At 35.2% G+C, this 15,102-nt stretch overlaps 1 protein-coding gene across 1 annotated transcript in view; it reads left to right on the top strand.

Annotated features, from left to right (window-relative positions):
- SEMA3C (semaphorin 3C) overlaps positions 1-15,102 on the top strand; it is a 177,981-nt gene that overhangs the window by 156,279 nt on the left and 6,600 nt on the right. The window contains exons 14-16 of the mRNA XM_002751658.5: positions 2,767-2,808; positions 5,923-6,080; positions 13,265-13,332. Coding sequence (XP_002751704.1) covers positions 2,767-2,808; positions 5,923-6,080; positions 13,265-13,332 — 268 coding nt within the window. The remainder of the gene's footprint in view (positions 1-2,766; positions 2,809-5,922; positions 6,081-13,264; positions 13,333-15,102) is intronic.

Consider the following 15,102-nt stretch of genomic DNA (forward strand, 5'->3'; position numbering starts at 1 on the left):
ATGTCACTTTAGTTAAATAAAACAAATGTTGTCTCTTTACCACTCGGAACTTCATGTTCTGTCAGAACTTGAGATTTCATTGTATTATTCTCCCTGTCCTTGAATTTGGGATAAAAACAGAAAAAAGCACAGCAAAAATTAAAAAAGAAAAAAAAAGATACACAAGAGAAGTTCAGCACCTTAAGATCTCACCTGGTCAGGGCAGAGTGCCTGTTCTTTATGTATCTGTGAGCCAGGAGAGGGGATTTGTTGTGTCCTGCTGTGCCCTTCTCTGCTCACAGTGTCAGTCACTGTAGTTCAAGTGGTGCTTTTTATCTGCATTTGGAAAGATGGGTAAAGAGCAGCAGAGGAGCTATTATAATTGCAAAGAAAGTTTGGCATGGAATTAATCCTGCTGCAGACCTCTATTTCCAACTAAACCAATTAAGAAACAATGGCCCAGAGACAACAAAAGACCAGAGTCAGCCTATGACTGAGTAAAAGTAGCACTTCAGAACTCCCAGTAGCAAACTGTTGCTAGTCCAGCAAGTCACTTTGCTTATTTGAGTGAACTTGGAATGTATTGAATCATTAATAGACATTCCCACGGTCACCAAAAATACTGACTTTTTAAGCACATTAAGTGAGTAGGGTGCAGTACGGTTAGATTTAGGTAATAAATTTTAAATGTAAAGAAATATAAAATAGAATCAAATAAAAAATTTGAGGAACTCTGGCCAGTTTCCTACTACATTATTAAATTTATAATTTTTAATGCTAGACTAACTTTGGCACAGGTTCTTTGTGATTGGTGTGTTAAAATTGTGCTCATAAAATGACATTAATGATATTCAGACAAGTACTTTCTTCATGCCTTGTTTTATAAAGGGATTATTTCACTAGATTAACCAAAATAACATATATAGAACATACTTTTTTTAAATTCAACTCAGTAGGGATAACTTGACTTGCTAAAATATATAAAGTGCCTTATTCTGGAGTATTCTTGGAGACAGCAAAAATGTCATATAGCAACACTTCATTTTTAATACTGAAATATATCTTTTTGATTATCAGGAAATGTTAATTAGGTGAGCATGACATAAACCTAAACATACATGTTATGGGAAGAAACATGAGTTATTTTGATCACGTGCTAACTGCTTATGGTCTGTCATATGAGTTATGCTGGTGTTATCATGAAGTATAAACTCTCAGTGGAAAAATAGAGTCAGTCAGAATGCATGTGGGGGAGGTCAGCCCGAGAGAGACCAAAACAGGTTTGAGCTTTCTTACCCTTGCGTGTGCCAGTGATTGATATGGCCAAGTCAGGAGACACAGTTACCAAATACTGTTACTGTCTTCAGCATGGTGTTTGTGTCACATTTCTGAGGTGAGATTAAAATAATTGGGTGTGTATGATATACTGTGATGAGCATGTGAGGAAATAATGCATCTAAATGGAAAAGTTTTCTTAGCTAAGTGTCACACTGATGTACTGTAGAAAATTCAGTGTGACTTTGAAAAACCAGGAGCTTTGTTTTCATACAGTGCAGGACCATAATCTCTTCTTTTAGTCCTTTGTTCCATATTTTTTGACAGTAAGTCTGGTTTCCTTGAGCTTAACTAGAATTGGAAGTATAACTACCAGTAGCGACCTAACTGATTATAAGTTGCAACATTTGTATGTGTGTGTGTGTGTGTTTATAAGGGATGATCAAAAATTGTTGCAATGGAGAATTAAAGATATCACTATTTTCCCTTTTTAAATGTCAGTAAATTCATGCAACTCCTAAAAGCAAAATCACTGTAGATATATTTAATTTTGAGAGCTTGCTCCCACTTGAGTTTTTAAATGAAGCTCATGGATCTCAATCACTTTACCAGAAGTCTAATTTTTTTTTTAAATGGAGTGTAATGGCATGATCTTGACTCACTGCAGCCTCCGCTTCCTGGGTTCAAGTGATTCCCATCTCAGCCTCCCAAGTAGCTGGGATTACAGGCATGCGCTACCACACCCAGCTAATTTTGTATTTTTAGTAGAGACAAGGTTTTGCCATTTTAGCCATTTTAGCCAGGCTAGTCTTGAACTCCTGACCTCAGGTGGTCCACCTGCCTCAACCTCCCAAAGTGCTGGGATTACAGGCATGAGCCACTGCAACTGCCAGAAGTCTAATTTTTTATCATTAAAAGTAACTAATAATTTTTAAGAAGTAAAGAAATGAATAATTTGCAAAAGCATTACTATTCCAGAAAATTCTTATGTTCACATTTTATCAAAAGACCTTTCTAACCATATGTTTTGTTTGCAACAATGAGTGTTAACTAGTATGATTCAGCCTCATGTATGGTCTTTCCAAAACGGCACTGGCAGGTGAATAGTGTCTTATGCAGAGTGCTTGTGTTGTGGAGGAATTAGATGCTGTACCATTCCTCAGCCTCCTCCACCTGAGTGCATGGATCCAATTCTGAGTTATTCGTTGGATTCAATATTCTAAAAATTCCCTTCTCAAATTTTTATTTTTGTTCTAATGCCTCTGTTGTTTTAATGACTATTCTTTTTTTAGTTTAGGTATATATCTGTGTAGCAACTCTCTCCTTAGTTTCCAAAGAGGAAGTGTACTTTATATACAAGTATATGCAAATGTACTTTATATGACAAGTGCTTTTAAAGTAGATTTATATATAAAGAAAAATGATTTATTAAGATTTAATAGAAACATAATGAATGTAAAATAATTTTAAGGAATATTCGAGCAACTAACATGGTGTTTTCTAATTTTTTAGAATCATTCTCCTATAACAGTAATGAAAATTTCATCTAAAAAGGTAAAAACTAAGCGATTTTTATGCTCTTTATCAAAATGTTTTGTTATGAAAAATTATATTTTATAAATTCTGAATAATTAGTTCTTATACTAACAAAATAAATATTACTGCCTAAAGTATACCGCAAAAATCACCTTTAATTTTAATGTAGAACTTACTAGCTATTAGTGAAAGACCAAATAGGTTTATTTTTGTCAGAGCAGAACATATATACAGGAAGATATTCCAACATTTTGTATATCTAATGTTCTCAAATATTACGGTGTGTGAAGCCAATTAAAATAAAAACAATCTTTCCAAGAGAAGGATTTAGCATAAAGTTTGGGCTACTCTATAACAGCACAACATTCTTAGGGGCTTGGAACGAGTAATCAATCCTCTCTTAAGTTCCTGCTGTTGTCACATGTTTGAAACGTGCAGTGCATTCTTTTATGCTTATTTTTAAGGAAATATTATTACCTAGGATTTAAACATGTCAGAAAAAAGGAAAGTCTCAAATCAGGATTTGGAAAAGTAATACTAGACTATAATTGAAATCTTCAAATTAATTGCCTGATCTGTGCTTACACATGCAAATATACAATGATCATGGAAATAAAATGTACAATTCCAGCATATACATGAGCAAACCGTGTACTTCTCCAATACCAAAAGGTATTATTTTAAAAAAAATATTTTATGGTACAGAGTAACACAGTCACAATGGAATAGGCTTCCAAATAGGCTTGACATGCGTTTGCATCCCAATCTGACCACAAAGTATGAACAAATCATGTAACGTCTCTAACCAAAATTTCTAAATGTGTAAGGTAATGCTTTTCTTACAAACAAGTTTATTTATATAAATTACCTAGAATAAAGAGGGTCCTCAGTAAGTGCTATCTGTAAAAGCCTGAGACCTATTTTTCTTGGAATACACAATAAAGGTTTTATGTGTTAGCACAACTGATTATGTAATTTTTGGTGCTCTTCACCATATTTGGTTTGTTACAGATGAAATAGTATTTCATAGTCAGTCTTACACTCTTTTCACTTCACTGAATTTTATGAGTGAAAATAAATAAGATACAATGGAGCTAACGATCTCATCTGTAAAAATGTTTATATGGTGCATAACAAACATTTTCCCAAGTAACGAGAAGCCATTCGTCATTTTGTCTAATGTCCTAGGGAGCAGATCTCAAGTCAGAATTGTCTTTGAAGTTAGCAGGGAAGCCCTTTGTTTATAGTAGTTAATGGAAAGAGAAAGTATCAGGGCAAGATTCAAAATGGACACAAAGCCATTTGTGTGGCAGAGTAATCCTGTATACAAGTTTTAACTATATTTAGTTTATGTATTTCATCTGTCTTCAACATCTTATATTGTAGGTCATTTAAAATGTCTCATTAAAACAATGAGATTCAAGGCAAAGATAGTTGTTTGACTTTTTGGAAATCATTTGTACAACTGCATATGGCATCATTTTTTCAGTGCAAGAGGACTACAAATAGTTAATGACATTTATGTGTATTTAAATACATTTATCAGTGTTTCTCATCTTATTATTTTATTTTTTCCCATTTTATTATATTATCCATCTAACAGAAAATAGTAGGATTAATAAAAATTATATTATCTAGAAGGGAACTACCTGTGTCCTACCATCAAATATACTGATATCCTGAAAGTATTTTAATGAAACTGAAAAATTTACTGTATTATTCACTAACTTACTCAATAAACATTTATTTCAAATGTGCCTAGACAAATGGTTATTGCGAGAACATGCAGCTGTTTTCTTATAGTTTGAATGTTTCAACTGGAGATCAATTTCAGCACAATTTCTGAAAAGTCAATCGATGTGAATAAAATCATTATATTAGATATAATAGAGTGAGATGTGATTCAAATCTCAATTCAATTCAAATTAGAATTGAAAACTTAATATTGATAGTTTGATATTTTACTGTACTATTACCATCAATTAACATTCATTGAGCAACTTATGAGCCAGAAACTATTTCAAGCATTTTATGTGGAGGAACCACTTACACTTATTTTTTTACAAAAACTCTATATGGTAAGTGCTATGTTATCTTAATTTTAATAATGAGGAAGCTGTGATTCAGAAAAGTTAATACAGCAGATTTGTAGCTGAGCTGAGATTTGAATCTAGGAAGTCTGGCTGTAGAGCTTCAGAGCCTGTTGGACCCATGGTGTCTCCAGAGGTTTAATTTTTAAATGTATATGTATGCATATATGCATGTATGTGTATATGGAGGAGTATGCACACACCCATACATCCACATCTATTCAAGTACCAGCTTACAGATTCTGTGCTAACTTGAATTATATAAGTACTTTGGAAAGTAAGCAGTGTCAATGAGAAATTCATTCCTTCAATGCCTGAGAACCATGTGATGCACAGTTAAAGGATTCAAACCATTTTATTAGAAACAGTAGACATCCTACAATTGAAAAAGGATGAAATCTCCATTCATGACATCTTTAGGATGATGAAGATCACTGGATCAAGCAGAATTTTAAGACATGTTTAAATATAAATACTGATATTCTTCTAAATAATTATATTTAGATAGTTTTAATGAGTAACATGACACTTACAAAGGCATGTGACCAAAATGTTCTTTTTTATTTTATCCAGTACTTACTATTTACTATTTTTTCTTTCTAAACTTAAAATACCCTTTATTTTAAACCAGACTTTCTCAAATTTACAAAGTAATGTATTGTCATACATGAAAAATAAGAATGCTTCCTTGTGCTTTGTTAAGAGACAGCATTCAAAGAAAAAAAGAAAACATTATAACTTAAATCTGTAATATATTAGCTCAAATCTGAAAGAACAATGAATCCCAATGTCTAAAACACATTACCATTCTATAAGGTGCTTTGAGCTTTCGTTTTTAACAGGAAAGTGGTAATGTTATAGGCATATAAATGTAGGAAAATTCTATTTATTTTGGCTTTATACCCTTCTGTACTTTGCTTCACGTTTTAGTCAGTTCCAGAATGAATCCAAGGGTTTGTGGGCATATATTATAATGTATTCCTGCTGAAAGCTGTCCTTTAACTTCCACATCTGAAATAAATCATCTTCATTCCTTTAATAGCAACAGTTGTATTTGAGTTCCAATGAAGGGATTTCCCAAGTGTCTCTTCATCGCTGCCACATCTATGGTGCAGCCTGTGCTGACTGCTGCCTGGCACGGGACCCTTACTGCGCCTGGGATGGCCATTCCTGCTCCAGATTCTACCCAACTGGGAAGCGGTGAGCACAAAACACTCAGCTCAATATCCAAATGTAGGACACCAGACAATACAGAAGTCTTTCACATGTTTAGAGTTAGTTCTATTGCTGTTTTTTTTTAAATTACATTAAAAGTGGAAGCTCTATTTAGCACCATACCTAGTCTTTGAATGAAGAAAATGGCAATGCGTTATAACTTGAAATTCCCACAGATATGATAAGTCCAGAGTACAGTACTTTGGAAGAATTCCTTTCTCCTTTCAAAGCTCCACTGTAACACCTACTCCCCTAGGACCCATCAAATATTTCAAGTAGCATTTAGCTTTTTAAATTTTTTACATCACCTAACTTATGTCTTTTTTATTTTATACACTTTAGTGTATCCTTAACACCCACCTTCTTAGGATTTCTCTACATTGCTTAATTATCTTGCAACCAATTATAACACTGGTTCTAGTTCAAGCTACAAAAGTATTATTTCAGTATGGATACCTTGATTTGCTTTCAAAACCTTGATGGCCATATTTTATCTGTGGAGTGGTGAGTGAATGATTGCTGGTTAGGTTAAGAAAGAAAGGTAGTCTGAGGCAGGGTGCTTTTTGTGCAAGTAAAAACTTAGGCAGGAAACTGCATCAATTTGTACCAAGTTGGAAGGAACCGCGAGTAGAGAAATTGAAAAGGAATATGCAGAATTCAGAGTCAGCCAAGACTCTCGCTATTTTCAGTCATACAGTAACGTGGGTCATGAGGGTGGCAGGGGTATAACCTTTAAAAATTAGGCTTAGCAGGGGCAGCAAATAGTAGTAGCAGCCATGAGCACCTGTGATCTTTAAAATAAAGCACTGGGGTGATGGTGCTTTATGGTTTGTATTCTCTACATTCCTTTGAGGACCCTGACAGATTGTAACAACCCTAGCACTTTTGTGTATCAAAAGTATTCTGATCCTCTTATTCATTAGTTCAACAAATATTTTCCACTGGAAATATATTTTCCAGGCATTGTTTTAGAAGCTAGCCATATAACAGGAAAAAAGACAAAAATCTCTGTCTTCAGGAATAATGCATTCTAAAGAGAAAAGATGATAATAAATAAATAAGGAAAACCTCTGGTATATCAAATAATAACACGATCTGTGAATTGTAAAAGGGCAAAGAAGGTTGGTACAATACGTGGTAAGCAGAAGGTTGCGATGTTAAATGGGTATCAGGGAGGGCCTTACTGCGGACATACTATATGAGCAAGGACTTGATGTGGAATGGCACGAAGGCATTACCTGGCAGAATAACATTCCAGGAAGAGGGACCAGAAATCTCTAATACTGGGGTGTTCCAGGATTGTTCAAGAAACAGCTCTAAAGCTAACGAGGCTGCACTGAAATGAGAAAAAGAAAGGATAGGAAGAAATGAAGTCAGAATGCCACATGATGTCAGATTTTGTAGGTAATTGAAAGTTTTTTATTTAAAGTGAAATGGAAAACAGCTGAGGAGTTTTGTGCATGAGAATGATATTATTTGACTTCTGGTTTCAAAAGATCACTGGCTGGATTTGGTTTGCACTGAAGCTCTGGGTTAGGAAGAGGTTGGAGGCACAGGGGAGGGGGTGGCAGAAGCTACATGGCAGGAGGATACTCTCATCATCCAGGGGAGATATAATGGTGGCTTGCATGGGGACAATAGTGGTAGAGGTGGAAAAAAAAATGATCTGATGCTTGACAGAGCTTACAGAATGTATTGATGTATTTGGATGTGGGTGGTTCGAGAAATAGAGGAGTCAAAAATGATCCAAGTTCTCAGAACTGAACATTAGGATTTATGTCAATGTCACTTCCTGAGAGAGAAAAGACTGTGAAAGGAGCAGGTTTGTGGGGAGAAAGAGGATGTTATGTTAATGATATCTGTAAGATATTCACACAGGGATATTGACTAAGCAGTTAGAAATAAGAATCTGGAGTAGAAAGGAGTAGCCTGAGCTGGATCATTTGGGAGTCTTCCATAATTAATGACATGAGATAGAAAGAGAAGTCCCACTCTTTTTTCTTTTTTTGAGACAGAGTCTTGCTCTGTCGCCCATGCTGGAATACAGTGGTGTGATCTCGGCTCACTGCAGCCTCTGCCTGCTGAGTTCAAGCAATTCTTCTGCCTCAGTCTCCTAAGTAGCTGGGATTAGAGGTGCGCACCACCACTCCAGGCTGGTCTTGAACTCCTGACCTTGCGATCCACCCACCTCTGCCTCCCAAAGTGCTGGATTACAGGCGTGAGCCACCATGCCCAGCTGAGAACTCCCACTCTTTAATCCGGGAGTCTCGTAGATGTGTTCCAAGACTCTGTCCCTCCATGTTAATTTAGGCTCTAGCAAGGAGGTCCCTGATGTCTTTTGATTTCTACCTAGAATTTCTGGACATCATTACCCTGTGATCTTCCATCTTAGTATGAGGCTGGAGGCCTAAACCTGGACACACAGTTGTGAGGGAGGAAAATTTCAAATGTAATTTTACATAAAAAGTGATTTTTGTAGCCACAGTTGTTTCAACCATACTTGTTTTTCACTGCCAAATATGATAGTAGCAATTTGTTAAATTACCATAATTCTTAGTAAGGTGATGATACTATTTACTTGGTAAGAAAATCTAAAAATTTGCATCTCTAACACCTGCAGCATAATCTTCAAACTATTCAGCAGATTTAGTGCTGAAGGAAGCTGAAGCACTATACTTTCCAAGGAAGAAATGGATATGGGGACTATATAAATGGAATCTTACTAGAGCTGTATTGGTATACCAGTTATGATATAATGTAAGGGAAGTGGACATCAGTATGCTTTCTCTGCAAAGACTGGTTTTGACCAACAAGCATTTTTATGTAGTAAACAAATAATATTTCTCAAGTAAAATTCCATACTGTATATAGATTGCCATTGCATATTACAGGTTTTTTTAAACGTTTTAGAAGTTTCTGCTGAATATGGGCTAGCTAATTTGTTTGTATGTTTTCCCAACTATTACAATACCGGGTATCCTTTCTAAGATGGGTGCTTAAACATAGATTTTACATTGTCATTCTACCACCACAAATTATAATTTTAATTAAACTTTTTTTTTTTTTTTTGAGACAGAGTCTCACTTTGTCGCCAAGTGCCAGACTGGAGTGCGGTGGCATAATCTCGGCTCACTGCAACCTCTGCCTCCCGGGTTCAAGCAATTCTCTTGTCTCAGCCTCCCGAGTAGCTGGGACTACAGGTGTACACCACCATGCCCAGCTAATTTTTGTATTTTTAGTAGAGACAGGGTTTCACCATGTTGGCCAGGATGGTCTCAATCTCTTGACCTCATGATCCACCCGCCTCGGCCTCCCAAAGTGTTGGGATTACAGGCTTGAGCCACTGCACCCGGCCTTTACACTTTTTTTAATAAAGGAGCCTCATGCAGTTCTTTGCATTTACAATATCATGCCTGATATTAAACCATAAATAATGGGTCAAGAAGGAAAGCAGTAACTATTCAAAGTGCTATCTTAGCTGGGTGCAGTGACTCACGCCTATAGTTCAAGCACTTTGGGAGGCCAAGGTGGGCAGATCATTTGAGGCCAGAAGTCTGAGACCAGCCTGGCCAACATGGCAAAACCCTAACTCTACTAAAAATACAAAAAAGATTAGCCAGGCATAGTGGCAGGTATCTGTAATCACAGATACTCAGGAAGCTGAGGCAGGAGAATCACTAGAACCCAGAAGGTGGAAATTGCAGTAAGCTGAGATTGCACCACTGCACTCCATCCTGGTAGACAGAGCGAGACTCTGTCTAAAAAAAAAAAAAAACGATAGCTATCTTGATTAGCATTGCCTTAATTCTATCATGAATGAAAAGCATAAAAATGCTACATATATAAAAATATGTCTGTGCCTACCCGTGTCTGTCTATCTTTGACTAGCATATTGGAAGTTTCACTAAAAATATTTATAGTATTTCCATTCTCCAAATTATGTCCTAACTTAGTTAAGCACATACTTACAGTAAATGGAAAACACATTGCTGAATGAATTAACTATTTTGTAAATTCCCATGTGCATTTTTTATTTTCCTTTGAAGGTAATGGAGTATTTTCCACATTTATTTTCTTGAATAGTGTTAATTTACTTAGTTTTGTGCTGATAGTACTCTGTAAGCAAAATACAAGATGACTTAGAGGATTTCATAGAAATAAAAAGCAAAAAACTATTTTCTTTTATACAAACAGAGAAATATAGTTATACTTGGAAATTGGTGGAATCCCTACTTTGCCATAATAGACTTGTTAAATATCATTGACTCAATAGTCTCCCTTTAAATAAAAAAAAAACTAGTTAAAAGGCTGGGTGCAGTGGCTCACGCCTGTAATCCCAACACTTTGGGAGGCCAAGGTGGGCAGATTACTTGAAGTTGGGAGTTCAAGACCAGCCTGATCAACATGGAGGAACCCTGTTTCTACTAAAAGCACACAATTAGCCGAGTGTGTTGGTGCATGCTTGTAATCCCAGCACTCAGGAACTGAAATAGGAGAATTTCTTGAACCCAGGAGGCAGAGGTTGCAGCGAGCTGAGATCACGCCATTGCACTCCAGCCTGGGCAACAAGAGAAAATCTCTGTCAAAAAAAAAAAAGACAAAACTATAGGATAGTAAACAGTGAAAGCATTTATTTTTCCATTTTCACTCTCAAGTATCTTAAATATTTGTGGATTTGTATCAAATATTGCAGTATAGTCTCTAACATTATTTGTTCTGGATTCAGACAAGTAGTTAGAAAAGTTAAGACAAGATAATCAGCTCAATTTTCAAATAAATATATTTTCTATAAAAAATTATTTCATTGCTTATCCAAAAGAATGTACTATTATAGATGAAACATGGGAAACTTGAACCAAATTCCAAATCCTACTTGCAATACAATATTATTCTGCCTACCAGCGTGTTTTTTGTGATGCTATGTGAGTGCCTTTGAGGGAATCTATACAAAAAAGGCTCAGATGGCTGCCTTGCTGATCTCATGTTGTAAGCTAAGCCATAACAATGTTTCTTTAGTACTTGAATGCCTAGAAGCTATGTGATATTGCAAATTGAGATTGCCCAGCTTGAGAGTTTGTATATATGAGTAAACTATTATATAATGTTGATCACAGGACAATAAATTTAACCATTGTGAATGATAATTGCCTGCCTAGATGGCTTAAAACTTTCTCATGATGCTCATATAATATATACTAGAAGTTGGCTGTAGTAAAATAATGCTGGACTTCAAAATATAGCAAATATTATGCAGTAAAAACTTGATATGGGAGATATTCTAGAATATAGAGCCATAATAATTATATTTCCTGAGATAAAAGTGGCTAACACTTCCACTGTTTTGTGTTTGTGTATGTACAGAAATATATAATTGGTAAGGATCATGTGACTTTTTTTGGAAAGGAATACTTAAGTAGCATAAAATTTTATACCTATTCTACCATAAATAGATATATACAATCCATTGTGTACATGAAGTAGTGACTGTTTTCTTTAGCTGGAAAATGAGCTTTTTTTTTCACTATCAGTGACTTCAAGATTAACTTTTGTTTGTAAGTTTAATAACCACTGTGTGATTTTAATATTTCTGTTCCTGCTGAATATTTTCATTTGTCTTTAAAAGTATTAAGAAAGACTTAGCATTAAACCCAATTAAGTGATATGCTCACTCACCTATACTTCCCAGTGTTGATAGTAAGCAACCAATTTAGGCTGGTATTCACAATATTTAAAGAGTCACCTTCTTCTGACTTTTTTTTTCTTTTTTCGTGGAGGTGGGACGGAGTCTCACTCTGTTGCCCAGGCTGGAGTGCAGTGACGCTATCTCTGCTCACCACACTCTTCACACAAGGGTTCAATCAGTTCTCCTGTCTAAGCCTCCAAAGCAGCTGGGGCTATTTTTAGTAGAGACAGGGTTTCACTATGTTGGCCAGGCGTGTCTCAAACTCCAAACCTCATAATCCACCCACCTTGGCCTCCCTAAGTGCTTATAGGCATGAGCCACTGGCCTCTTCTGACTATTAGCCATGTTTGATGCCTCGCTCAGAGGATTCCAGTTGCTCTTTGATTTCTTAGACTATATGAAACCATTGAAAGTAAAGTACTTAGTGAATGTAAGACTCAGGAAACTAAACAATTTGAGTACAACTTAAAACATTTATTTAAATAATGACCAGTTTGCAAACAATGTAGCTAAATTTTTGAAATGCTTAAGCTAATAATACATAACAACTAAATATAAAGAATGAACCTTGATTGGAACCTGGTTATCTTAAAATCCATAAGAGAGATTTGGGGAACAACTAGAAAAATTTTAATGTAGAATATGCATTCAATTATATTGTTAATATCAATATATTTAGTATGATAATGATATTATGTTGAAAGATTACTTGTTGTTGAAAAATACATGCTAAAGCACTTATTGGTGAAACATTTTCATGTCTGGAATTAATTTTCTAAATGCTTTCCTAGGTGTGGATCCATAGTCTATACATGATATATACTTGCATGTGAGAGAGAAAGACATTAATGTGGCAAAATATAACAATTTGTGAATCTAGGTATACCAGTGGTCATTTTACCCATATATCTACTTTTCTGTAGACTTGAAATTTTTAAAATAAAATGTTGAGGACAACATGCTTATTCTAGTAAATGAAATTAACTTTTTATTAAAAGTCCTTATTTTTTATCTCTATCACTTGTTTCAGTAAAGTTTTACTATATCTAGAAACAGAAAACATTGACTTTTGTAAGAAACAAGTATGTTTGTTTAAGACAAATTATTCTAAAAAGAGAAATGCTAGTGAGTTTATACTTTGGAGTTATGATTTTAGAAAATTTAGGCTACATTTCTCTAAACTAAAAATTTACACTATTAATTAGAGACTGTAGTATTTACTCAGCATATGCATGTAATAGGAGATTCATAGCTATTCCATCATGAATGGTAGATAGGAAAACTTATTCAGATTGAAAAGCAAAGGTAAGTACCTCCCCATCGTTGGTGAATTGAATAAGAAATGTGGGATAGCTATATCAATCAGAGCTCTTTTTTAAAATTTTTATGAAAGCTTAGTAATAAAAAGGTCGCAAAGTTTAAAATTACAGTGGTATAATTGGCAGTGATAATTCTCAGTCACTTTTATGTATTTCTGCACTTACAGGAGGAGCCGAAGACAGGATGTGAGACATGGAAACCCGCTGACTCAATGCAGAGGATTTAACCTAAAAGGTATTAAAAGTGAGCAATGGCCAATCTCAGTTAACAGTAGCAATGCCCCACATCACCTTTCAGTGAGGGGAAATATTGTCATAGATTCAAGCCTTTCATTTCCAAGGAATATTTACTATAAAAATTTGGAGTATTCATGTATGGTAATTAAAAATTAAATGCTTTTTGTATGCATACTGAGAATTGTGAAAAACAAATGTCTGGGAACACATGCACTTCAAGTATGTTAGCTGGTAGGTCTTCACACAGATTATGATTACAGGTTTACTTAGCTACTATTTTCTTTCTGAAGAAAAGTTACTTTGCTTTTAAAGATTTACCACTGAAGAACCCTTAGAGCAGCACTTTTTTACTGCAGTAAATGTACATAACATAAAATTTACTATTTTAACCATTTTAAAGTCTATGGTTCTGTGGCATTAAGTATATTTACATTGTTGTGAAACATACTGCCAGCATATTTGGTTATTTCTCATCTTCCCCAACTGAAACTATCCCCATTAAATACCACCTAACCATTCCCTCTTCCCTCAGCCCTTAGAAACCACCACTCTACTTTTATATGAATTTCTCATGAATTCAGCTACTCTAGATACTGTATATAAGTGGAACTATACAATATTTGTCCTTTTGTGACTGGCTAGTCTTCAAGGTCCATTCATACTGTAACATATGTCCCAATTTTCTCATGTTTAAGGCTGAATTATATTTTTTCATGTGTGCATATATATAGTGTATGTGTATATGTATGGATATATGTATGCCACACTTTGTTTATCCATTCATCTACCACTGGACACTTGGTTTTCTTCCATCTTTTGGCTAAGTGAATAGTTCTGCCATGAACGTGGATGTACTACAGTGCCTGTTGACAATGCTGCCTTATGTCTATCAATTATACGAATTCCTTCCTTGCCATTCTGACATGGAGTTACCATGTTACAATACTTTACCTGCCACTATACCACCGAATAGAAGTATTTCCAAGCAGACCTTCCTTGTGACTCACCAAAGTGCTACAGATGTGCTGTATCAAAAATTAACAGTGAGACTCCTATTTCTAATCCTTTTGAATCTGCTATTCAACCTGCACTTTCCTTTAGTAAAAAGTGATGTTCTTTTTACCAACTAGTCTAACTGCAAAGAGCAAATTAAGACAGATTTTGCTTACTTCCTCCATACATCTAGTTGAGGTTCAAGTTACCATTTCTCTATTTGCTATTTTATAAAAGTGTATCAGTCCCATGAATAGTAGTAGTTGTCATAGTGGTAAGAATAATGGCAGTGGAGGTAACATCAGACAAATATTGATGCTGACTTCGGGTCAGAACCTGAGCTAAGTGCTTTCTTTATGATTATCTCACTCAGTGCTCAAGAAATCATACTAGAGTCTATTATTATTCCTGCTTTTATTGGTGAGGATTCTGTACATGTCTAAGCTACGACATGGCAATACAAAATGATTTGCCTAATTTAATACTTTTATTGAGAAACCTATATAAAAATGCTATAATCGATGTTTTAGAGATGAGTGAAACTAAAACACAGAGACATCAAGTAACTTTTCTAAGGTTATAGCCAGTAGTGGTAAGGTCAGGATTTCACCCTATGTTCCTCTGATTGCAAAGACAGTGTTCTCAATGACTACATTCCACCAAGACTTACTTTCTGCCCTTTGCAGTGCTTACCTATTTACTCTATAGGACACTGAGTATGAACTTTAGGAATGGGATAAACCTAGCTTCGGTAATGACTGGCACATTCACTAAA

The sequence above is a fragment of the Callithrix jacchus genome, chromosome 11 (genome assembly GCF_049354715.1).
Source record: "Callithrix jacchus isolate 240 chromosome 11, calJac240_pri, whole genome shotgun sequence".
Classification (NCBI taxonomy): Eukaryota; Metazoa; Chordata; class Mammalia; order Primates; family Cebidae; genus Callithrix; species Callithrix jacchus.